This window comes from Protobothrops mucrosquamatus, unplaced genomic scaffold (genome assembly GCF_001527695.2).
Source record: "Protobothrops mucrosquamatus isolate PMUCROS unplaced genomic scaffold, P.Mucros_1.0 scaffold1681, whole genome shotgun sequence".
NCBI lineage: Eukaryota > Metazoa > Chordata > Lepidosauria > Squamata > Viperidae > Protobothrops > Protobothrops mucrosquamatus.
The window spans coordinates 36,680-62,618 of NW_015387837.1; the positions used below are offsets into that span (position 1 = coordinate 36,680).

The 25,939-nt window shown below is 36.8% G+C and overlaps 1 protein-coding gene across 1 annotated transcript in view; it reads left to right on the plus strand.

The window, feature by feature from the left end:
* The window catches only part of HEATR1 (HEAT repeat containing 1), a 40,568-nt gene continuing 14,629 nt past the window's right edge, over positions 1-25,939 (plus strand). The window contains exons 1-27 of the mRNA XM_015822812.1: positions 1-142; positions 1,231-1,447; positions 2,005-2,146; positions 3,116-3,217; positions 4,027-4,167; positions 5,226-5,437; positions 5,881-6,014; positions 6,707-6,815; positions 7,812-7,922; positions 9,310-9,427; positions 10,368-10,475; positions 11,637-11,732; positions 12,494-12,588; positions 13,348-13,559; positions 14,952-15,073; positions 16,131-16,334; positions 16,728-16,899; positions 17,131-17,279; positions 17,520-17,712; positions 18,750-18,922; positions 20,312-20,479; positions 21,614-21,853; positions 22,485-22,616; positions 23,244-23,350; positions 24,129-24,269; positions 24,903-25,018; positions 25,277-25,398. Coding sequence (XP_015678298.1) covers positions 1-142; positions 1,231-1,447; positions 2,005-2,146; positions 3,116-3,217; positions 4,027-4,167; positions 5,226-5,437; positions 5,881-6,014; positions 6,707-6,815; positions 7,812-7,922; positions 9,310-9,427; positions 10,368-10,475; positions 11,637-11,732; positions 12,494-12,588; positions 13,348-13,559; positions 14,952-15,073; positions 16,131-16,334; positions 16,728-16,899; positions 17,131-17,279; positions 17,520-17,712; positions 18,750-18,922; positions 20,312-20,479; positions 21,614-21,853; positions 22,485-22,616; positions 23,244-23,350; positions 24,129-24,269; positions 24,903-25,018; positions 25,277-25,398 — 3,978 coding nt within the window. The remainder of the gene's footprint in view (positions 143-1,230; positions 1,448-2,004; positions 2,147-3,115; positions 3,218-4,026; positions 4,168-5,225; positions 5,438-5,880; positions 6,015-6,706; positions 6,816-7,811; positions 7,923-9,309; positions 9,428-10,367; positions 10,476-11,636; positions 11,733-12,493; positions 12,589-13,347; positions 13,560-14,951; positions 15,074-16,130; positions 16,335-16,727; positions 16,900-17,130; positions 17,280-17,519; positions 17,713-18,749; positions 18,923-20,311; positions 20,480-21,613; positions 21,854-22,484; positions 22,617-23,243; positions 23,351-24,128; positions 24,270-24,902; positions 25,019-25,276; positions 25,399-25,939) is intronic.

Genomic DNA, 25,939 nt, shown 5'->3' on the forward strand with positions numbered 1-25,939 from the left:
ATGACATCCCTTGCGCATCAGCTGAAGCGCCTTGCGCTTCCTCAGAATGATCCCAGCCTCTTATCTAGAAGTGAAGCGGCTTCATTGCTCTTTGATTGTAAAGAAGCTGCCAATATTGACAGAGAGACTTTTTTTGCAATAGGTAAGTGTGGCCTTAAAAACATGACCAACTACCAAGTATGATTTTGGTAGCCCAGCATTCTATTCATTTGCCACTGATGCTTCCTTTCCCTGGCTTCGGGAAGGGGCAAAATTTTCTATTTAATGTTTAGTTTTGAAATAGTTAAAAGAAAAATGAATGATGCTGTTCCTCAATGTTTATAAAAATAGCATGAAATCACAGACCTTTATTGTTAATTCAAGCATATAAATATAGTCACCAGGAATAAATGAATATTTAAGTAAATCATATGCGCGTGTACACACGCATACACACCATGTACATGCTTGTCTTGATGAAAATTTGGGGATTATAGATAAAATTATAGATTTGCTTTAAAGAAGAGTGGGACAAATTATGCCTTCAGTTTCAAACATTTTCCATTTTCATGATTAAAAGATTAAGTGGGGTTATTCAAATGTAATCTTGTTTTATAATCCTTATACTATAACAACAATCCATAAGAATTCAATTTCTTTAATATTATGTACACTGCTACCCACAGAAGGAAAATAAAATTTTGTTACAATAGCGTACATTATTAGTATAAGTATGCGCAACATATACTCTTATAATACAATCACTAATGAAAATCCTTTTTTTTCTGAGTAATTAGTTACTGCTAATTTCTGTCTAATTAGTTACTTACTAGCCTTAAGTCCTTGCCAAGTATGCTTCATATGTCTGATGGGTAGTTATAATTGCATTCTGTAAATAGCAATTTATAATAAGCTTATAGTCTATACGAGGTTATTGATTGAAAAATACTTGGTTTTCAGAGAAGATAACATTATGTAGTAAGTTTAATAAATATATATGAGCTAAAGCTTTATAGGTAAGTTCCTAGTATATTAAAATTATAAATTTAGAATAATAGTAGTTTGGGCAGCTCTAGAATTGTTCTGCGTTTTGATAATTAAATAGGACCTGATTTGTAAGCTTAGTTATGTCAACCTGCAGTTCTTTAAGTTTATGTGTTAGAATTATGTCATCCACACAACTTCATTTCCAAGAAATGTTGGAATAAAAAACTCTGTTAATTGGTAAAACTATTCTGACAACTTTCACAGGGTGCACTGGCCTGGAAGAGCTGATTGGGATTGATCCGTCCTTTGAGATATTTGAGACAACCCTTTTCAGTCAAATATCTAAAGGTTTGGAACGCAGTGTCCAAACTAAAGCAGTAAACCAGCAGCTAGATCAAAATATTTCATTGTTCCTGATTCACTTGTCTCCATATTTCATGCTTAAGCCAGCACAGAAGTGCCTTGAGTGGCTGATTCACAGGTAATTTATTCATGCTTCTCTGATATCTTACTGCTTGTTGCGTGGATGTCCATAGATTCAAGCCCCTCAGAGCATCCCCATTGATTTAGGAAATAGTACTGGGAACCACTGTAAACACCTATTATGTATGGCCCAGTTTTTGGATTTGGTGATATTTCATCATGAGGGTAGTTAAGAATAGCATTTCCTTTCTCCATCAAGTCAAACTGGTTCCAAAGTATTTTTCTCCTCATGTTTTTTTCTTTTCCAATCTTCCCATTCCTATTTATTAAATTGAAATGTTCTTGCACATCATATACTCTGTGTTTCTCACCAATGACTTTACCTATCCTCCTAGTTTTAATTCTCACGACGCAAGTGGTCTCTACTCACCAAGTTCTCTAAATTAAAAAAAACCCAGCCCATCAGGGCTTCAGATCTATTTTAAAGGATTTTAAGGAGAAAAATACCAGTGCAAAGATGAAGGTTTAGCAGTTCAGTATCATAGATTATATCATATTAGGTCCATAATAATCTGACATCATAACTTCTTTATCTAATTGTGTGCTCTGATATAGGTTTCATATTCATTTGTATAATCAAGACAGTTTGATTGGCTGTGTATTGCCCTACCACGAGACAAAGTTGTTTGTGCGAGTTATCCAACTTTTAAAAATTAGCGACTCAACTCATAAATGGCATTGGTTACATCCAATTCAGGTAAAGTAGTGAAAGATAATATATGAAGTCATCTATATATAATGCTGTTGCGCATTATATAGTATTTCTGTGAAGCATTTGTACTTGTGTGCCTGTCTCTTTTGTATATTAGGTATTTTTCCTTAAATACAAAGTATACTAGAACAAATCAATTTGAAATCTATTGATTTGGATCATTGTTCTTATAGATATTTTCTTGTTTTGTTTTCTGCTTTATAAATCTTGCTTTCTCAATGTTTTATGATTGCTGACCATTCAATCAACAGTTTTTCAAGTAAAAATATTCCCACTTTCTTATATATTTCTAATTTGTGACTGAATTATTTATTAGTAATCATTATCACTGTGTTTTAGCAGATCATAGCAGCATACTGTATATATTGATACATATCACTCTGTAAAATAAAAATTTATGGCAGTTATTTGAGATAGGTTACAATGAAAAAGTGAGCCACCCAGAGGAACCCAGTGATCTTCATTGCTGGCACTTTGAATCTGAGGTTTCTTTAAACTAATTTTTGGATTTTCTGTCTCCTAATATGCATAGAATTGCACATTTATACGTGAAGTAAAATGTATGAGTAAATACTTTTGGAATAACCAGTAATATGTATAAATACAAGCTATTCGTTCTAATTTCATATAAAAAGCATAGGATTATTTCTGAATATATGAATATATGGGTAAAAACATAGAAAAAATAACTTTGGTTTGGAAAATATATGTGCTTAAATTAACTTTGAATTTCTGAATTAAATATCATGAACTGTGTTTTATCTCTGTTTTTAAAATTGATTATCTAGTTCAGTTTAGCAACTTCAAGATATGTGGACTTCAACTCCCAGAATTCTCCAACATATGATGACTGGGGAATTCTGGGATTTGAAGACTTGCACATCTGAAAGATGCTAAGGTTGAGGAACACATATCTATTTATCTTTCTTCTTTTTGGCTCTCACACTCTCATAGAAACCAGGAGTCCCTCTTGCACGAGGAACTTTGATTACGCACTGCCACAAAGATTTGGGTTTCATGGATTTCCTATGCAACCTAGTGACTAAATCTGTAAAGGTTAGTGAACTGTTCCAATGCACTGCCAGTGTGATAGTCATTCTGTCTGTCTGTCTGTCTGTCTGTCTGTCTGTCTGTCTCTCTCTCTCTCTCTCTCTCTCTCACACACACACACACACACACACAATTAGGACACAGAAATTAACTGAATTCAGTAGAAATTATTGCAACTAAGTTAACATACTGAATAAAGCCATCCTGAAAAATATTAAATTGTCAAACTACAGACATATTTAGCCAGGCCAGCATGATTTTTTTCTCTCCTACATGAGGTTATTTCTCTTTTGAATTCCTAACTTTAAACACAGAAGTAGTAGTCATCATTCAAACATGCAGTAATATTGCCTGTATGTATTCATATTCCACCGGGTACAATTCTGTACTGCCTCACCTTGTACTTCTTATGGGACCTATATACAACTCACCATCTCCCTTACTCATGTGATTGTTGATTAGATTTTTATCTTGTCTGTATAGGAGCTCAATGTGGCATTCATAGTGTATCCTCTTCCCATTTCCCCCATAGCAACACCCTTTTTTGATAGAGTGGCTGAGAGAGTAGCTGGTCCAAGTCACCTAATAAGCTTCCACAGCTAAGAGTAGACTACAACCTGCACTTTTTATGCTCCATCATGTTTACCATCACACCATACTGGTGGATGAACTCTGTGTGTGAATAAAGTTATTGTACTTATAAAAATAATGTATGGTTTGACCTTCCTTCCTTCCTTCCTTCCTTCCCTCTTATCTCCCTCCCTCGCCACTATTTACACTATCCCTATTCCAAATTTATTTTTTCTTTTCTCCAGGTCTTTTCACAATACCCAGGGAGTTCATCACAAATGAGAGTCCTGCTGACTTTTTATGCTTCTGCAATTGTGTCTGCTCTTGGGGCCATAGCAAATGTCACAGACACCTTTGTCTCCAGATTGCTTCCATATATCCAAAAGGTACCTAATCATCAACTTTCCTTGCAACAGTTAATCTTTCTCTTTCAGTTGCTACAGGACATTTTTGGGAATGAGAGCAAATGAATGTTGGGCATGAGGGAAAGGGCTGTTGAAGTTTCCATAGCTTGCAGAGGATGCACTATGACATGAAATTGAACATCTGATTTGATCGATAATCTTTATTAACTGTTACTAGTGTCAACGCTGCTAACATTGGATGTTTTTGCTTTGACAACAGTTAGAGATGCAACCATTTTCTTCTTTTGTTTTACTTTTAGAGTTAGATGATGCTGGGGGGAGGAATGTGCATGAGAGTTTAGATAGGCATAATTATACTGGACTTAGTGTGGGGCTGGAGAAATGGAGGGAGAGCCTGCATTTCAAACTAATTGGAGAATGTGATTTATGACTGTTAATTGGAGGAGGGAATTGTGCTTTGATATTATGTGCTCAGGGGAGGGGAATCCAGTTTTTGGCTTAGATTGTGTTAGTGCCGATGCTATGCTACTCAACTAAAGAATCTTTAAGGTAAACAATGCCTCAAAGTTCTTTGAAGAGTTCCATCTGTGGGAATCATGACAAGTAGTTTCCTATAAATATTTTATATTTTCCTCATATTTGAATTGCATATGCTTATATAATACAATCTCAGAGTAGAAATTAAAAAATCTAATTACAAGTTATACACTTTTCAATTTTTAATTTTGAACCATCAAAGTGATAACAATTAGTGTATTTGAGGTGGTTTCTACTGACAGTTTTAATTCCAATTTCTATTTCTTCATGTCCTGCATTTCTCATTATATATTCTGCGTATAAGTTAAATAAAGTGAGACAGTGCAATCTAGGGTGTATTTACCAATTTTGAACATGTTAGTTATTCCTGTAGTCTATACTAATTTGCTGTTTTGGTCTATACTCCAGAGATTTTCTATAACGAATAAGCAAAGGTAGATGTATTTTTGAAAATCCTGGGTCTTCCCTATTATCCAGTGCTATTTGTATAGACCTTATAGTTAAACTACCAAACATACTTTTGCTCCTTTCCCTCACTATAGGGTTTGAAATCATCCTTGGTGGATTTCAGAGCTGCAACATATATGATCATCTGTCAGTTAACTGTAAGGGTAACAATGGAACAATCACTGGTTCGTTCGTTGATGTTACTGATTAGTAAGACTTTGACCAAGATACCCTCTCTTGTCAAAGATGGGCTATGCTGCTTGATTGTCCTTCTACAGAGCCAGAAGGAAGAAGGACTTGGAGAAAAGTAAGGCAAATGACTGTATTTTGTGTGGGTGGGGGGGATGTGTTTTTCTGTCATCAGCAAAGTGAAATAGTTTTTTAAAAAAACTGTATTTGGTGCAATTTATTTTTCTGTGCTTGCCTTCTTTGGTTAACATGCGGTTGGTCTATTAGTGGGGATTACAGATAAAATCAAAAAGTAAATTATTGATATATCTGAGGTTTGACACTAAGATATTTAATAGAAAATTCAGCTTTTGATTTACTTAAAATGCATTTCATTACTGAATTTGTGGAAGCATTTTCATATTTGTAAACTTTACTCTAGAAACAAGTCTTTAAGATACCTTGGGGTATTTGTGGAAGGGCACATTTCTTAACATCAGGGATTTCCTCTTTTAAGGGATCATGTTGACAATTTCCTGCTGTTCTAGGAGGTCCCATTAACTACTTTGTGTTCTTGTGCAGACCATATGTTCATCTGTGTAATGTACCCAATCTGATTGCTACTCTTCATGAAATTTCATCAGCTCACGATGTCAGTCCAATTTTACATTATCTGCTGCCCCACCTAGTTCATTCAGTTATTTATGGAAAAGCAGGTATGTTTATCTGTCTTTTCACTTATATATAACTTCATTGTATACATAAGAAATATAAAGCCATGCATGGCATGGAGAAAGAAGACAAAGAGGCATTTTTCTCCATCTCTCAAAACACTAAGACTGAAACTCACTGGGAGACTTAATATAAGCAAAAGAAGGCTATAGATAATTAACTTCAGGAATTTATTACCATAAGTGGTAACACAGTGATAGCCCCTAACCCAGATGGCTTTAAAAAGAAATTGGCCAAATTCATGGAGGGCAGGTTGGTCAAGGACTACTTGTTTTGTAGATTCAGTGTTAATTTCAATTTGAAGGCTGCATCTTCAAAATAATCAGCTGCAGGTAAATGGGAGAGTGATAGTGATATGCCTCTGATTTCTGCTGGTAAGAATTCCAGAGCCATCTGGTTAGTCATACTGGGCCACAAAATGCTGGATAAGCCTTGGCCTGATCTAACAGGATTATAGTGGTGTTCTTAGGTCCTGTTAATGAGATTTTGCTCTTTTTAGAAGCATGATTCTTTGAATCAGTCAGAACAAAATAAGGGGCTTGTTGGCTTAGGGCACCCAACTTCAAATAACATGGGAAAGAAAGAGTTACATTCTGCTGTCCTAAATGATAAACACTGGGGATGGTTGAATCAGAATGTTTCAGAGACAGTCTTTATGGCATCTACTTGTTTTCAGAGATGGAAGAAGGATCCAACACAATTGATAATCAAATCTACATTAAACAACTGGAAGCTATACTTACAACTATACCACTAGAAAAAGATTTGGATCATTTATTGGCCTGGTAAGCTACAGTCTTTCAATAAGTTATGATTTCATATCCCCAGGTTTTATGTCACAATGGAATTTGTCAGGTATACTGTAGGATTCTATTGGTTAAGTGTTGTAGACCAGTATTTCCTTTTTTACCCCCCTCTCGGGACCAATTCTTACTTCTAAAAATTATTGGGGAGGTGGGGCTTTTGTTTATATATGCAAGTAGTCCTTGTTTGGTGACCACAGTTGAGACAGAGGTCACTAAATGGGAAATCATATGACCGTGACCATGATTTCCTTTTCCCTCTCCTTGACCCTTTGGAATGTTCAGCTAGCACTGGGATAGCTGGCTTGCAGCTGCTAGCTGTAACTGGCAAAATTAACTACATTTACATTCCAGTCAAAAGAGACAATAAAAAAGCTAAGAGGGAAACAGATCCGAACACATTCTCTCCAGGGAACAACACCTAGATAAACAGGAATTAACACTACACAATCTAACAAAATACCCTAGTCAAGGAATTACCAAGGAGTGAACTACACACCCCTTCACCATTGGCAGGGCAACTACTACACATAAACAGCGAGCAAACCCCACACTCAACTAGCATTGATGATGTTATCCAGTTGGATACTGAAATGTCCGCAAGCAGACAACCAAGTTCAGAGAGCACCAAGGACTCCGTAGTTCAGCCCTGAGCTACAGATTATCTCTTCTGTTGGGCCTGTTCTGTTCCAAAATCTGTCACTTGGAAATTGGAAGCCTATTTTAATTTCAGCCTATTTATGTGTTTATTATTATTTTGTTAAATAAAATTAGGTAAGACATATTTTGGTCATTGCTGGAAGGGTAGTGGTGATATGTAGATAGATAATGTTTGTGTAGAGATTGGATACATAAAGAAAAGCAGTATTTCATAAAATGACTATATTATTAAGTTTTCACATTCTTTGAGGGAGTTGTGAAAAACAATATTAGTTCTCTGTAAAGAAATAATTATTTCCTTTTTTTTTCCAATTTCAGTAAGTTTCTGGAGGATTATATTTCCTATGGTGTAAAGAATGGTTCTGATCCTGGCAAAATAGCTGAAATTAATAAAGAGTTACTTCCTCTAATCAGACATTTTGAAAGAAAGTAAGTAAAAATATTTTATTTCACATTCTTACTAGGGATGGCGACAAAGTATTTATTCCTAGGCCAAATAGATCAAAATTAGCCTTTATTAATATTAAAAAGAGGTCAAAATATAGGTGGTCAACTAATTAATGCTTTATTCCCAAGTTATTTCAAGCCTGTCCAAGGGTACATATACTGCTGCTTCAACTTTCTTGGTCAAAACAGATTCTGCTCCATTATGAAGAATGAATAGAATCTAGAAGTAGAAAGTCAAATCCAGGCTGACCCTCCACAGCAGCAGTTGTCCCTGTACAAAGCCAAAGTCACATTGATTCCTCACTGATAATTTAAAATTTTTAATCTGCCTAGTTTTAATAGGTTAATATGTTTTAATTATTTTTATAAGCCATAAATTGCCCTGCGTCACCCTGTATGGAAGATGGGCATCATAAAATTTTAAATAATTTAATTTAATAAATTTAAATTAAATTTAAAATTTAATAAATAACATAAATAATATCTGGCCTCAACTAATCCAAGTTGTTAATGCTGGCCAAGGCAGGTTAAAAAAAACCTAAAACTTTAGGGCAAGATGCAAGAGAGTTCTTTAGTCAAGTTGCATTATGTTCCATTCTCAAAAAAAAGTCTGTGGAATTCTTGTTATAGTTTGCACTCAAACGTATTTTCCACATCCCAGTTATCTACCCATTTCAAAGCAAACTTCAGAAGTAAATCAAAGTAGGCCATGGAATTTGAATTCCAGTCTTCTTACTAAGAAAAGTAAAATAATTACATCCAAGTCTTCTATTTGCCTTGTGAGCTACCCCATACCAATTTCAGTTCTAGTCTGATGAAAGAATACTTAGAAGATACTAAGATGTTACTCTGCTGCTGAAAACCAGGTTTAGAACTGTCACACAAACCTCTAAGGAATGAAGAAGTTTCTTCCAGTTTCTGTCAGCGCTTCTTTTTCTAGGTCAATCTTTTGCTTTCTGATCTCTTAAATCCATAAAACTGTCTACACTGAGTTTGTTTTATTAATAGTCTGAAAGTAGATTTATCTTACCTGAAATAGGTAATGTAAAGATTCCTGAAAATAACAATAATGTGGCATCTTCAAGACTTCCAAAAATGGCCTCTCTGGTTGCTGAGATCTTGTACAAGAAAGCTGACCTTACAAAGTTTTGGTAGTCTTGTGTAAAATATGTGTTATTTATTTTTATCCTACCTTTAGTCTTTTTACAAATGACTCAAGACATTTATAAAGTATTAGCAATTTCTCATGAAAAAGTGACTCTGGGTGGCATACACTAGGCATACAACATAACCATAAAACAATATATAAAGAACCATGCTTGGTTTTCCAGGAATATACCGTATGAATTGCTTTCTTTGCCTATCACAGGTACTCTAGAACACTAGATTTGGTACTGGAGAAATATCTGAAGAATGTCAAAGATCAGAAGGAGCAAGATCTCTTCCACCAATTCATTTCTCTTTCAGTGAGTGGTGGTAAATACCAGGTAAGTCAATCCTAAGACTATAATGATTAAGATTTCTTCTTTTTTAATTTGTTGACACCTCGGCATTAAGACCAGTTANAGTTAGAACATTTCATAAAACAATTAATCATAGATTTTTCTCTTAACGATATTGACAAAAAGAAATGGCCTTGTGATACATTTAGAACAGTTTGTTGCCAAGTTGTGATGATGTGAACTTTTTAAAAAAAATGTAATCTGATGTCCTAGAGATATAATGTCAATAGACCACGGGTGTCAAACTCGCCGCATCACGTGATGTGTTGCGACATATTGTGACTTTTTTTGCATTGCTGGAGCTGGGGTGGGCACGGCCTCTGCATGATGCAACTGGCCCATGGGCCAGCAATTTGACACCCCTGCAATAGACCATCTAGTTTGCATCTAAAGGCTATAAAAAGGCTGCTCTTAACTGCCTATAAATCACTGGTAGACAAAATTACCACCAAAAGTTTATCAATAATTGGCTACACCTTTGACACAGGATGCCAGTAAGAATCCTGGAGTTTGGCATGAATTGAATAAGTGCTCTGTAATCTACTGTCAGGTTTCAGCATTTAAACATTGTATATATGAATTGGAAAAGAAAGTTTAAAAAAACCTAAAGCAGTACATGGTCCATAAACCAATTTAAAATAGTTGGTTATAGTTCCTGATTAATTTAAGGGAAACTCTGTTTGACTGCTTTATCCTGGTTCATATGCAAAGAGAGTCAGTAGTAGAGAATATAGACTGACAGCAAATTAAAGTATAGATAAACAATATATTTGCTGGGGTTTTTTTTCCTGAAGTATGTCTTTGTGTTTATATGTACAGTAGTTGCACATTTATGAACAGAAAACAGCTAAGAAATAAGCTCCCTGATCTTTCAGAGGAACAGAGTTAGGACTGCATCCTGATTGATTATACCTTGTATTTCTAGTTTCTAGAAGATTCAAATACCTCCCTGCTCCTTAGTTTGAATCATTCACAGCCAGCAGTGAGAATCCTGGCTGTTCAACATTTGAAAGAAATAATTGAAACATCAAAGGTTGGTTGTCCTTAATCTCTTTATTTGTTTCTTATTTCTATTTTTTTCCTGAATTTTTAATACGCTTTCATTAAGGCAGCAAGCGCCTGTTACTAGTAGTGAGAAAAAAATAGGGGTGTTTGCAGCAGGGTTGCCCAACTTTCATAAGCTTGAGGACCACACCAAGTTTTGCAAGTCATATTAAGAACTGCACTTGAGTAAAGCTGAGACATATTTTCAGATGAAATTTTCAGATGTTTTAAGGAGTGAAATAGGTACCTTTAAAAGCAAGTGTAAGATTTAAAATTTCCATTTTGTCTCTCAAATTCTGAAAAAAAAAAAAAAAAAACAACCCAAAAAAAGGACCCACACATTTTGCCCCTATCCACTCTGGAGTCACTTTTGAAGCCACATATGGCCTCCAAATTGTCATTTTTGTACCTCTTCTTTATAATAATCTAAAGTAAATTCTCCTTCCTTTTATATTGACTCTAAACTGTACATTCCATTGCATAGCTGTCTGTACAGCATTGTTATATTTCCACTAGTTTCATGTTGACTAAATAAAAGATGACCTTTTATAAACTTGAGCAATAATTGGAGTAGGTCACTACTACAAAAGTGGTAATGTCAGAAAAATCTCTGTCCTCATTTGTACTTTCCAGTTACCGTGCGCTGTATATAATGTGTATCTACAAAAGTAGAAATGAGAATCTAGGACAGTCTTCAGCTACCCTGTATAAGAAGGACTGATATTACCTTATTTTTATGTACGGTATTTATTTTTATCCTGCCTTCATTATTTTTAAAAAAATAACTCAAGGCGATAAACATACCTAATACTCCTTACTCCTATTTTCCACACAACGACAACCCTATGAGGTAGGTTGGGCTGGGAGAGAATGACTAACTCAAAGTCACCTAGCCAGCTTTCATGCTTAACATGAAACTAAAACTGGTTCCTAGCCTGATGTCTTAACCATTAGACCATTAGACTGGTTTATAAATGCTGCAACCATAACTCCTATGATTCCCAGATTCATAACTTAATGCAATGTATAGTTATTATTATTTAAATAAATGTATGTAAACAAGTTGGATTTTTCACAGAAATGGTGAATTCATGACATTACATTTTGATACCTTTTTAATGTTCATTTCCTTCATGATTTTTATTTTTAGGAGGGCTTTGATGACTCTTTCATAGAAGAAGCAATTGTAGCACGACTCAAAGATGATAATTTAGGTGTGGTTATGTCATCTCTTCAAACATTAGATGTAAGTCTTAATCCATTGGAAGATAAAATTATATGGTACTTTGAATTAGTCAACAATGAATTAGCTGTTGCATTGGTTAGAATTTCTTCCAGAAGCTTCAGGCACAACATTCCCTCCCATTTTATCCCCCTGAAGATGAGAGACAGTGACTGTGATAGTGTCCATTGAGTTTCCATTGCTGAGGGCGGACTTGAACCTATGTCTCGTTTAGGCCTGTTCCAATATTTTGACTACTGCACCACTCTGGCATGGCACCTGTCTAAAGAAGAATTACTAGGGTCCACCTATGATAGCATGTTAAAGTAGATTCCCTGCTTCTTTTCGTTGACTGAAATGCTGTATTCTCTTACTTGGGAATTAATCCAATTGCAGTCAGAGGGAAATTTGAATATGTAGAATAGTGCTTTAAATTAATATTGCCTGAAACAAATCTGAGGAGGGAAAACTCGAAGCCAAGAGAACAGATCAGATATTCAACTTATTCTGGACAAGCAGGTTAGTTTCAATCTCACTAAGCTGTAACTGTATCGTCAAAGTAAGATTTTTTTTTCTAAGAGACAGAAAAATCCTTAAGATGTGCAAAATCTAAAATAGAAACCAGAATCACTAAGTCTGTTTTGATACTAGACTCATTCATGTTATATTTTAAAAACCCTTTATTTTTTAAAAATACACATATTGTGAATATTTTTGGGTAGGATTCTGCATTATATTTCTCTATTTTATGTAATTTTGTGCGTTATTTGTTAATTTTATTTTAGAGTGCCTTGGTTCGTTTGAATATATTTGGTGAACAAATTGGACTCAGTCTGTTGTCTCTGTTTGAAAGAGCTGATCTCTTAAAGGATGAAAAATGGTAGGTGATAATTTTTACATCATTTGGTCTCAATTTTATATTAATAGTGGGAAATTTTTCCAATTTTTCCAAACCCAGTGCTGGGTTTTTTCCCAGATTATTAGATATGTAAAAAAATGCCATTTATTTTTTCACCTTGTAACTATGTTTGTAAGATAGTTGTCAATGTAATAATTATATTGTTTTATTCTGGCAGCAAATTCATTAAAGAATCTGTGTATGGAGGTAGTTAGTTACATATTCTTCTATTTACATAAGTTACATGGTTACATATTCTTCCATTTAATATGACCTGAGATTTATACATTTTAAAAAAATGATCTGAGATTTATGTTTTAGAGTAAAACGTTGCCTCAAAAAATGCAAAAATATACATAATAAACATATTAATATATTCAATATTGAAAGAGATAAGGTGGCATTAAACAATGGTGGTTCCCTTTGGTAGCTAATTTTAAACACCATGAAAGAACAATAAATTATTAGTTTCTATTGCTATCTTTGTACTGCAAGGAAAGGAGAAATATGTTAGATATACTACCCTGCTTCCAACATGACTTTGCCTTTAATATCAGGCTCCATCTGAAAGGGGAACATTGTCTCCTCTTTCACAGGTAGCACCATGAGTAATAGAAATATGTTTTGTTGTCGCAAAAGGTTCAATCATAACAAAATGTGAAAGTGTGTTTTACAGCGTGCAATCTTGGTTATGGAGGTGTAATCTAAACATATCCATTCTTCTTCCTATGTACTTGCTAGGTGCAAAATTCTAGAAATGGTATTATGCCTTTTAATGAAAGTAGATACTATTAAGGAAAATAAAGATCTCTTCAATCAGTTAGTCCTACAATTGCTACCTTTTCTGGTCATAACCAACAATGATCTAAAATCTGCTGAAGGGAGAGTGGCAGTTTGCATAACAGAATCCGGTCTTTGTTCTCTTCATCCTTTGTTGAAAGGTTGGCCAAATGGTAAGTAATTGAATTCTTTCCTGAGCCAGAATTCTAGAAGTTGAAGTCCACAAGTCATAAAAGGGCCCTTGTTCCCCACCCCTGTTCTAACGGGAGGCCGGGTCACTGTAATTCTCTTTCTGTGTTACTTAAGAGTGTTTTTGTAAGAAAAAAAATAGAAGCAAAAGTAAAAAAAAGCGACCTTTTGTTTCATATTTGTGATTGTGCGAGTTTGAAATCAAGCTGCAGCAAAACAAAATCCAAATGACATGACTTTCCAGTGGCTGCTCACACTGGATCATTCTGATCCAGAGATGCAATTCGCATTTGCTCAAAGGCTTCCTCTGACTTGTGGTATAGTGAAGACCACACTCCAAAATTGAATAGGTTTAGGAGTCAGTAGTTGATGGCTGGAATGCAGCCTTTTATCTGAGTAATCAGGATTGTGCAGGTAGTCCTTCACTTATGACTATAATTGGGGCTTGGAATCTCAATCGTTGAGCGAAGTGATTGCTAAGTCAAAAGCCATGTGACCATTTATCTCAACGAACACAATCTGCCTCTCCCAGTTGTGGCCTTTAAGTGACCATGCAGGTTGTTAAGCGAAGCACTGGGAAGGGGGCTAACGCCTCCCATGTCTGGTGGGGCAGGGAAAGTGCTCCACCACACCCAGGAGACCTGGCTTTCTCTCCATCCACTGTAGAGAACAATCACGAGAATGATGGCATTCGCTAGTATTTTTCCCTTCGAAGGGGCAGAGACAATGGTGTTCACTAAAATAAAACATTGCTCAAAGCAATGGCATTCATTAGCGTTTTTGCTAGATTTAAGGTCTGTTGTTCCAGTGTGCTGGAGTGCTTCTCCTCCATTTGCATCTTTCTCTACCAGCTTCCTCATTGACTTTCTGAGGAAAGTCAGAAATTAATTCTACAGGACGATCAGATGATCAAACAGCCCTTAGCATCAGGTCAAGCACCTGAAAAGCGGTCATGTGATGGGGGCAACTTTGTAAGATGGCGGGAAGCACTTTACAGGCCGTGAAGCACCCATTCTGAGGTTGTCGTGACTGCAAACAGTCATTAAACAACCAGTTACAAGTTGAAGGCTACCTATATTATCAATTTATGGGTAACGTTATTGAAACTACATACACTTTCTACATTTTAGGCACTTTTTCAATAAATAGTTAATCTGTGATATCTTTTTTTTTTGTTGTTTGTGAGAAGAATGATACCCTCCATTTTTTCCATGAATGAACTTGAATGATTTTTTCCCATGGATGAACTTTAAAATCAAAGTACACATTCTTTTAAAACCTTTCCCTCTCTGTAGCCATCAGTGATTTCAAAAGGTTTAACCAGTCTCCCACTTCGATTTCCCATTCTGTTTTATGTTGTTATTGTCTTGAAATAGTTTTCCAAGAGGTGATTAATTCAGCTAAGTCAGGAGACCTATCAGGCGCATCTAATGCCAGACTGCTGGACCTCTTGTCCAAGAACCTGATTTCAGAAGAGTCTTCCTTCATGTCAGAAATGGTATGTGTGTGAGTTTACGTGTCCTGCTTATAAAATTCTCAAATTCTCAGATCAGCAGTTTTAAAGAAAGTATAAGTAACATAACAATAAAATCCAGCAGCCAGGCGTTCTGTGTAGCTTACATCATGTTGGAGAATATTTCAAACAATGACACCTCAGTTTAGTAAGAAATGCAGAATTTTCATATTTCATTGATGCAAAAGAACATGCAAAATTAGTACACATGAACCAAACCTTGAATCAGCTAGTTTGGTACATTCTGTTCTTAAAGTAGCACCTCTGAGAGATTCACTTTATAATCCAGCCAAGCTATAATGCTGCATCTCTGATTGAAAAGAAACTTGAAGAAAGAACTGAACAGATTTCTCTGCAAAGCATATGGTCACGTGATATGAACCCCTCTACCTTTTTCCCTGTTAGAAGGTGTTTGTGGAAGTCTCCCAAGCAGACCGTGGTACAATTAAATCTTCTCACCCAGGTCCCCCAACAACTATTGTTCAGAATGGTGTTTTGTTGATTTCAAGTATTTAACTATATATTCTTAAGATGGAAGGGTAGAGAACATTATTTTGAGCAAGTAGCCTGTTGCTGGTGAAAATAAGCTCTCCTCTCTGAAAATTTCCTTTTCTAGATAAAGCCCTCTGAGGGAGATGGGTGGTTTAGAAGTGTGAAAAAGAAAAAAAGAAAAGAAAAAATATAAAGTGTTTGGTTGAACTTTTGGACTAAAGTTTCCTGTAATGGGGAAAAAGTTGTACTTTTGTAGTAGAACACATTCCAGGATTAACTTTCAGATTGTTTGGTATACCTAAGCAGACCCATGCTCAAAACAAGCTTGCCAAAATAGAGAGTACTGAATTACATTCTCCTACAATCTAACCTGGAATATAACAACTTTATGTACTTACTTTATTTATTAAAGCCAATGTTTTCATTCAGTCCATTTAAAAATAAAGATACAGAAAAAGTAAATGTTTGCAGAATGCTAGGCAGTTATCAGAATAATCCATTCCTCAAAAGAATAATGGAAACTGACTCTCTGTTGTTATTCTTGTTCAAGGTGGAAGGCTTCATCAATCTTATTGAAAAGGAATCTCCTACTGGAAAACAGAAGCTAACAGGCCACATTATAAGTTTTGTCCTTGTCCAGTCTTGTTGCAATTGCTCCCAAATGGGAGACTGTCATTTATTCCTGGCTTTAAGGATCTTCCAATTTTTGAATAAAAAAATGGACAGATTTAAAGACAACTGTCCTTCAGAGGAGGTGAGAACTTTTAATTTTAAAATAGCAGCTTCAATCAGAAACCTCTTTTTTACCCCTTCAACTCTTAGAATTGTGTATGTATACTGAGTTCAATTCTGTTGGTTTAGGAGAGATATTGCATGGTATAAGCTTCTGGTAGGAAAAAGTGGCTCCTGCAATTTTCAAAACATGTTAAAGAGATGAGATGAAGTTAAAGGTGAGAAAGACAATTACAGGAAGTAGATTGTAGTGACAATCATAAAAAAAAAATAAGGAGCAAGGATACAATAAAACTAGTGAGTTTCCCATACTTAGTGATTTATGGAAGATTAGGAATATCTAAGGGCCAGTAAAGGTATTTGGTCCTCATGTTCCTTGACAATGCAGTAGCTCAGAATTCTTTTTCATCTTCAGAACATTTCTTCTGAGTTCCCATCTGGGAATGAATCTTTCCGGGACCTGTTATCGACGTATACAAAAAAATTAAACGCTCAGGCATCGGTTGATCTTGAAGATGCCATGCTGTTCCTCATTTTGTTGAGAAGTTTTATTGAAGGCCTGGTCTCTCCAAATTCCTTTTTGAAAGGTATGTTTTTTTTATTGCAGGAGAAGTTAGATTTGAAAAATCAACCATGCAGATGCTTTTCTTGCTGAAGTAGTATTTGCTTCTATCTTGCAATTCTGAAACAGAGAAATAATCAGCATCTCTCAATTTTAACCTGAATAAAGTGATTGCTATAATTTAGTTTGGTTTTGTGTAGTTTCAGAAAATGCTTTTGCTACAGTCCCTAATTGCCACTTCTTTGCGTTTCTACAGATGAAGTCTGGTGGAATCCTGAAACTTTAAATTCAAACAGTAAAGATTATTTGCACTTGCTGTTGGGACTATTTGACATTGTTATCAGAGGTGCAAGTGAGGGATTCTATGCTGGTCATTTTCGGGCAATGATGCGACTTCTGTTTGAGGTACATTTTTCATACATAAACATAAATGTACAGTCTGACAAGAGAAAACCTCTGGCTATTATACTGATGTAGGCAATTCTGAATAATTTATTTTGCTGAAATTTTACAGTGAGATTGTATTATGGGGTGCGTTGAAGTGAAATGAGGGTGTGTCTCTTTTCAAGGCCGCCAAAAAAGGTACTAAATGGGCTCTCAAAAAAAAATGTATATTAACCGCTTCCTTTTTATCATTATCTGAAGGCACATTTGAAAGGACCAGAGCATCAATTTAGATTTCTCTCCATCTTATGGACTTACAACTACAACTTGTGCAATCAGCTAAACTTTGTGATGGATGCTGTGCTGCAAACTCGGGCATTGTACATAGGATGTGTCATGCTCGAATCTCAATCTGAGCAGAAAAAAAGGCAATTGGTGTCAACTGCATCTCCAGGTACCGGCTGATGGCCTTTGGGATATTTCCCTCTGGTTATTGTAGCATTAACTATTATAGCTTCAACTGTCCAGAGAAATTAGGGGGGAAATCAGCACTAACTTCTTTCCTGTCTTTCAAGCTATCTACCCTTACAAGAAGTTTTAAATTATTTGGAGAGAAGTTTACTTTCATGTATTATTATATTGAGTTGGGGAGAGAGGGAGAATTATTTATGTTTTCTCCAGGACTTTGGCATTCTATTTTCAGGTTATAATCAGACTTAAATAAATAAAGCTTCTAACCATCTTTTAATTTACCGAGGTATCTCTGTATTTTTTACCATTTGGAAAAATGGTAAGTCCAGACTGAAAAGATAGCAGAAACTTGCTCATAAAAATAAATAACTGCACAGGTTTTAAATTTTGAGGATTTTAACTGTTTCAAGGGACTGTTAAGTGTTTGAATAAGAAAATAGAGAAAACCTTGGTGGGCTCAGCATTTTCAGGTCTGAGGATCTAAGTTCTTCATGGTGGCTGGGACAGTGTAGAGCAGTGGTTCTCAACCTTTTTATTGCCGCGACCCCAACCGGTTGTAAGTCGAGGACTAAACCGGTCGTAAGTCAAGGACTAAACCAGTCGTAAGTCGAGGACTTTCCCTGCCCGGGAGCGCCGCACATGCGTGGTTCCGCCCCCTGCATCGGCCGAGGCGTAGCTAGCAAGCGGCAGAGATGGAGCAGGCCAACCACCAGCTGGCCCAGCCCAAGGGAGATAAGGCACCCCCCGGAAAAGGGGAAAAAAATGGTGGACAAAAAAAATGGCAGACAAAAAAAATGGCGGACAGCCTTGCTTGGCGACCCCCTTGAAATGGTCGATCGACCCCAAATGGGGTCCCGACCCACAAGTTGAGAACCACTGGTGTAGAGAGATTGCTTCTCTCCAGCAATACAGTAAAATTGTTTCTCAGGATAGGAGTTTTCATTCTACATAGTTAATGAATCTAAGTTGATTTGGAACTTTGCTAAAGCAACAACCATTGTCCCTACTTGCACTTTCCAGTAATTGTATCTCTGTTGATCAATTTGGGAAGTCCTGTGAGTGAAGTCCGAAGAGCTTCTCTCAAGTGCCTCCATTCCTTAAGTGGAGTAGAAGAATCCATTTTTCATCCCATGCTTCAGATTTTCACGAAGAAAGCTGAGGAAATAATGTCTGATTCAACTTACATTATCCAGGTAAGCATAGGTGAAGCTATGATGTTTTACCTGATGTGCATCTGCGATTTTCTATATTTGTGTCCTTCTGATGAATCAGACCCTCAGAGCTCTTCTTGTGGCCTGTTGGGAGTCAGGACCATTGAAGCAAGTGTTGGATCAGAGACTAGGAAGCATTTTCTCCTCAGGAGCCCATCTTCTATTTCAGTGATGGCGAACCTTTTAGAGACCGAGTGCCCAAACTGCAACCCAAAACCCACTTATGCATTGTCAGGTGCCGGGTGGGTGTGGCCCATTGACTGGGTGTGGCCCATTGGGTGGGCGTGGCTGCAGTGGTAATGGCAGACTGGGTGGGACTAAAAAGTTCAATCAATCAATTCCAACTTTGCAAGATCTTTTTTTTTTTGCGAGAAGTTGAAATTGACTGATTGATTGAACCTTTTTTTTTTGTACACAGCGGCGAAGGCCTAAAGCGAAAAGATTTTATAAAACCCAGCTGAAGGCCTAGGACTGAGGCAACGGTGCACGTGCCCACAGAGAGGGCTCTGAGTGCCGCCTCTGGCACCCGTGCCATAGGTTCGCCACCATTGTTCTATTTCCTTTGAGAAGATGGTAAATTATCATGACCTGCATGCCAAGATGAACAGATTATTTTGCCTTGTTGGCCTTTCATGCAATGAGCAATGGGGGATTGGAGGCATCCTCACTTAGGATCTGATCAGTGAACAGTCTTGCTCAGCATTGTCAACAATCTGATATTTTTGGCAGGAGCTTTTTGCAGCATTTTGAAGAGGTACTACAAATAGGATCAGAAAACTTTTTATGCAGAACATCCTTTCTTCCACTGATCCATGGACTCTTCTTCCCAGTTGCCTCTCTTGCGTGAGGTTCTCCACACAGCTGCAGTATTTCACACCCAACTGAATGGGATGCTAATCATATAGGCTTGTGCTTTGCCCTGCTTTTTTATTTTTGCAGGATTATACATTTTTGTTTTGATTTCCCGGGAAAGGGTTGTGAGAAAGCAGCTTTTATATGGCTCCAGGTGTGCTTTGAAATGCAGAGTAAATACTGCAGAGTTGTGGCTGGTATTTGGGGGTTAAGAATGATAACTGATAGCAGCAGAAGATGCTACTGCAGATACAGAGCAAAAAGGTCCTGGCATGGGCCCACTCTTTTCATAGGGAGCCAGAAATTCATATCACTATGCTAAAGGACTGCTCATTTCTTTAGGTGGTATTTTTTGTTTTAGAGATACATATGCATACTGGTTCATAGCTAGCATGAAAATGTGCAGGCAGCAATTGCAGTCCACTTTCAATTCCTTTGTCCTTCAGTTACAAATAAAGAAAAAAATAAATTACATTAATGACTTTTTGGTATCTTTTCCCCATTTTGTTTATAATCTAGGTTCTTGGTGATCTCTTTGGAGGAGAACCTACCCAACAGAAGCGAAAAGCCAAGCAGCAGAAATTGTCAGAAGCATTGACAGCATTACTTGAATGTGTCCAAGGCTTTAGATGTCCTTCCTATATTGCAAGAAACCTGATGAAAATTCTTCATGAAGTCAATGGCAGTGTGGGTGAAATACATGGTGTTAACACTGGGAAAATACCCTGATCAAGCCAGATTTTTATATTGTTTTTCTGCAGAGCGAAACCTCATTTATATCTTAGTTTTGTTATATTAACAAAATAGAACTTTTTCTATCCCTTTTTATTTGCATAAGACTTAAAATGCGGAGACATATAGAAGGGCTTCAAATTGCCACTTGGATAGTTGTATTATTGTCGCCAGAAATACCTTCAGTGCAAAAAAGAAGGTAACCAATTCTATCCAGGCTGATTGTATGGCAACTCACAATCTCTGACCATCAGCCATGTTGTCAAGTTTCATATACCGTGTTTCCCCAAAAATAAGACCTATCCCGAAAATAAGACCTAGCTTGATTTTTACATGTGCGCCTAATGTAACCCCTACCCCCAAAATAAGCCCTAGTTAAGACCCCACCCATCCTGCCGCATGTTCTGGTTGTATGAGATGGGGTGAGGTGCACACGTAAAAATCATGGGTTGGAGCTGCCCCACACACTCCGCACCCACTTAGAACCACCGCAGCCAGGCCTTCCAGGCCCCGACATCTATTGTGCCACTGCCTGGCTTCTTTTATGGCCAATTGTGGCACATTGCGCCAGTGCTTACCGCTTGGAAGCAAAAAAAAAAAATAAGATTGGGTGTTATTTTTTGGGAAATGGTATCTGCTATAAAAGGAGGTCCTTCCAGAATGAGACACTTTCTTAAAAAAGAATCAGCTGGCTGTCATATATACCAAGTCTGCAGAGGTTCTTAGGAGACTCAAAGACTCGTCTTCAGATAATTTGCATGCCGAGTTTATTACTGTTGATTAAATATGCCCTTGCATCATACACTTTTAGAAATTTGGCTTTCTCTCCTTAAGCATTGACTTGCTTCCGGAAGTTGTGGGTGCTCCATCACTGGGGATTTTTAAGAAGATATTGGACAGCCATTTGTCTGAACTAGTATAGGATCTCCAGCTTGAGCTGGGGATTGGACCAGGAGACCTTCAAGGTCCCTTCCAACTCTGTTATTCTGTTAACCTACCAATAAATGGAATACAAAATAAGTTTTATAAACATAAGTTTAGTAAAGTTTGGGCTGATTTTTGAAAATAATATTGGTCATGTTTTTTCAGGCTGTGCTTCTTAGCTTGCTGCCTCTCCTAGATCGGCTATTGGAAAAAGCTTTTGGTACAGGACAGATGTTGAAAGATGAAGCCCTTCTTTTGCACCTCGTTCTTGGGAAATACAATGAGCACTCGGCAATACTCCTCTGCACAAGTCAAGAGTGCCTACATCTGTTCCTCAAAGCGTTGCATGCCTCACAGGAAGTGTACCAGGGCCTTCATCCTTTTCAGATTACAGCTCTTGAGCAGGTAAGATTTTGTATGAGGTTTTTTTTCATCAGAATCTTTCACAGTGATTATTTGCAAAGGTTTCTCTTCTTTATGCCATAAAAGGTCTCCCAATTGCTTTCTAAGGAGAGAGCTGATAATTACATTTTGCTCCAATTTCCTTTTTTTTTCTGCCCTCCAATAAATGAGTACCAGGTGCACCACAATTGTACTAAGAAAAAAAAAATAACAGAATCTGCATCCAGCAGGAAGCAAATGGAGTTCTTGTTTGCTGAAGAAAGATCCTTTTGATACGTTTTTCTTTGTCAATGTAAGCTGTAGGTAATTTGGTTTGTGTGTTGTTTCTTTATTTTCCATTGTGCTCTCAAGTTATAAGGCAGCCCACTCAAAGTTAGAAAATACAGGATATATGTCCAATCCTGAAAAGCCAGTAGCTAGCAAGTTGAACGGAGATTCAAAAAAGCCAGCTTCAAATTGTATTTTGGGCAGAGTCGTTTTTCTGAGTGAAATGGATGGCATATAAATTTAATAAAGAAATTAATTCGCAGGGTATCATGAGGAAGCTCTATATTTCCTTATTTTCCTTATCACTGGAAATAATGCCGAACTTTCTTTCAAAATATATATATAAATGTCTTTTTGTTATTTCTAGATTACAAAACCTTTCTTTGCTGCACTGCCAGATGGGAAGGTACAGCAAAGGATTCTGGGAGTTCTTTTTGACTTACTCCTCAATTGCAAGAATCTACATTGTGCCCAGACAATCAGCAGCGTATTTAAAGGGGTAAGGTCAATTTAATCTCGCTGCATAATGAGACTCTGATTCCTCTGAATAAATAGAACAGGATTATTCATTCAATAATAAGTAAATAATAAAGAAACAATTATGTATCTCTTTCTGTGTCAATTTTGTATTATTCCCTAATCACATAGCTTGCTCTCAGGAATTAGGCCATTGTAATCTGATTACTTTTAACAACTGTATTGTGTTCAGTATAGGATCTAGTTAAAATGCATATTACAGAGAATTAAAACACGAAGTATTTATAGGAATAGTTTGGAAAATTAGTAATATGCCATATGATGAGTGCATTGCTTTTACTGAAAACATGACTTTTGTGAACACAAAGAATAATTTCTGGCTTTAAGCAAAGAATTATTTTGCCTTTTCAGTAGGAAGCTATGCTGTTATGTCCTTGAAAGTGCCAAATTCATAGCAAACATTCCTCATAGTCCTCCCCTTCAAATACAAATGGTCGTGCTTTCTTTCTGCACCACCATACAGGCATGTCACATTCCAGTTGACAGAGGATGGCCAGATCATATTCTGCAATTGGGCTGCCTATGTACAATACATTGTGATGTGTGGTGTGTTACAGATCTTTAAAACAAAATCTAACATATTGTTCAGATTTCAGTAGATGCTGAGCAGATTAGTATCGAACTGGAACCTCAACCTAAAATCAAGACTGTGGCTACAGTTCACCAGACAAGAAGGCAGAAAATACAGCAGCAGAGGTAAAATGGGTGGGAAGTATAAATGCCATATATGCTATAATGGAAGAGGTTTTAAAATGAAGAATTAAACAATTTGGAAGCCAAGCAGCTTAAAAACCCAAGACAGTAATTCATTAAGCAACAGTTTAAGCTATGACATTTCCATGAATCTACATGTGGAATAAAATTGGTAACACTCTGACATTTAACATGAAGAGAATGCATATTATTTTCATTGAATTCTATTAATTTTAACTAATTGGAACTGAATTTCATACACGCTTTTGATGCAAAATAATGAAGATAATTTCTGTGATTAAATGGGAAGAGACAGAGTTAACCAAAGAGGACTGGACAAACATGAGAATAAATGTTAGATTATTTTATATAATTAATACTTTAATTTAATGACATCTGCTTATAATTGTATAGGTATATGACATTAGGGCAAATTCAGTGCTTCCGTAGAGAGTTATAACCTTATCTCCATAATCATGAGAACTAGAAGGCCTGTCTGAATTCCTCAAAAATTGTCATCAGAATAGATGTTGCCAGGTTAAATAGCCAAAAACAAGAGAACTAAGTAATTAATCAGAGAGGGAACAAAATCCAGAAGTCATAAGCCAAGCAATAGGAAGATTTAAAAGGACATATGAATTAAGCAATCCTTAATAGCTGTATTTTGTTGATGAGTCTTTGGCTCTTTGTAGAATCTGACTCACAGGAATAGTTGCTCTGCAAAAACTGATATTTTTAGAGAAGGAAATAAGTTTACTTTGTTCTGCTTTTTATCATCCAGGAAAGTCCAAGATCAAGAATGTGTACAAGAAGAAAGTATGAACTGGCAAAGAATTACACTTATCCTAGAATTGCTACAGCACAAAAAGAAGCTCAAACAGCCTCAGGCCCTGATACCTACTCTTTTCAATTTGCTATCTAGGTAATTTTACTTTGGAGAGCAATTCTATATCTTGTAATTTCTTAACCAAACTGGGTTCAGTCCAGCCATTAAATATGAGGATTGGCTGGCCCTGGAAAAGTCTATATCTCGCCCATGGGAGAAAGGAGTTACGAAATAGAGTAACCCTTCCATTTTTAGATTTGGGCATTGTCAAAATGACTCAGCTCTTCTGTCCTCCATTCTGTGCTATAGTTTAGTTCTGTCTAATCTCTCTTTATGTGGCCAAGCTATAAGCAAACCTGCATTTGGTCACTATGAACATGTGGATCTGACTGCCCTTTAAGATGTTTCATCTTAGAACATGGTTTCCAGTTGCTGCCCCACTGCTAAATATTCTTGAGCTGCATCATGTTGCCACTAGCTATGTTGATTCCTCAAAAGCCTTGCAATTGCTTTCTTGTCTGTAACTGGTTCCTTTGATGATTTCTCCAAATAAGGTATTTGAAAAAAAGGAACTTGGAATGTGATGTAGAAATTATCTGTGTTATAGAAGATTGGTTCTCTCTGCCCCCCCTTCAAAACTGCTGTTTTTAGGTAGCAGCATGGAATTTTATGTTTGATCATCTATTTCTCCCCCCCCAAAAATAGCCTAACTCCTTTCTGAATTTCCAGGTGTCTAGAACCTACTGCAGGGGAAGAAAATCTGGAATACACAAAACAACTAATACTTGGTAGTTTGTTAAACATTTGTCAGAAGCTGTCCCCAGATAGCAACAGGATAAAGGCAGGTAAAGTAAAGACCAAAGTTAATTTCATTTGGGATATTTGGCAGTGTTCCTCTAGGGTAGGGGTCTTCAAATTTGGCCCTTTTATGACTTGTGGACTGGCTTGAGGACTGGCTTGAGGAATTCTATGAGTTGAAGTCCACAAGTCATAAAAGGGCCAAGTTTGAAGACCCCTGCCCTAGGCTTTGTATCTCCAAATGCATTTGGGAGGGAAGCTTTGTAAGCCTTGCTAACTTCTCAGTGCCTTCTCTGCTTTTTGAGGTCTCCTGGATGAAGAGAAGTTCAATGTGGAACTGATTGTTCAATGCATCCGGGTCTCAGAAATGCCACAGACCCATCACCACGCACTGCTGTTGCTGGGTGCCGCCGCTGGAATGTTTCCTGTGAGTTTATTGGAATGCTTGTTGAGAGTGGGGAAGTTCATCCAAGTTTCTAAAAAGGGATATCACGTTTAGGTGCCTTTTCAGCTCTGACGCAGGCATTTGGGTGAGGCTGCTAATCTTTTCCTATGCTTAGAAATAGCTGGCCAATTTCCAGGTTCACTTGACTTCTTTCTTCAAGATTTTTCTCACCACCTTCTGCTTTTTTTTCTTTGCATAGATCACCATCAGTTACCAACTTTTTTTTTCTCTTCTTTATCACTGATCCGTTACTCCCTGAAGTGATCACTAACTGGTCAGAGGTTTGACAGTATGATTAAATGTTTAAACAAGTATGAGGAGCTGCTAAAGTTGTCTATTCATGCAGGGTAGAAAACTGGCTTCCGAGTGCAATTCAAGGTGCTGGTTATTACCTATGGCCCAGGGCCTGGATCCCTGAGAAACCGCTTGTCTTTAGTTGTTTTTGACCACCCAGTTGCATTCTGTTCTTAATTGTGAGGCCCTTCAGACAACCATTTGTTCCTTGATCACCTCACAATTGAAT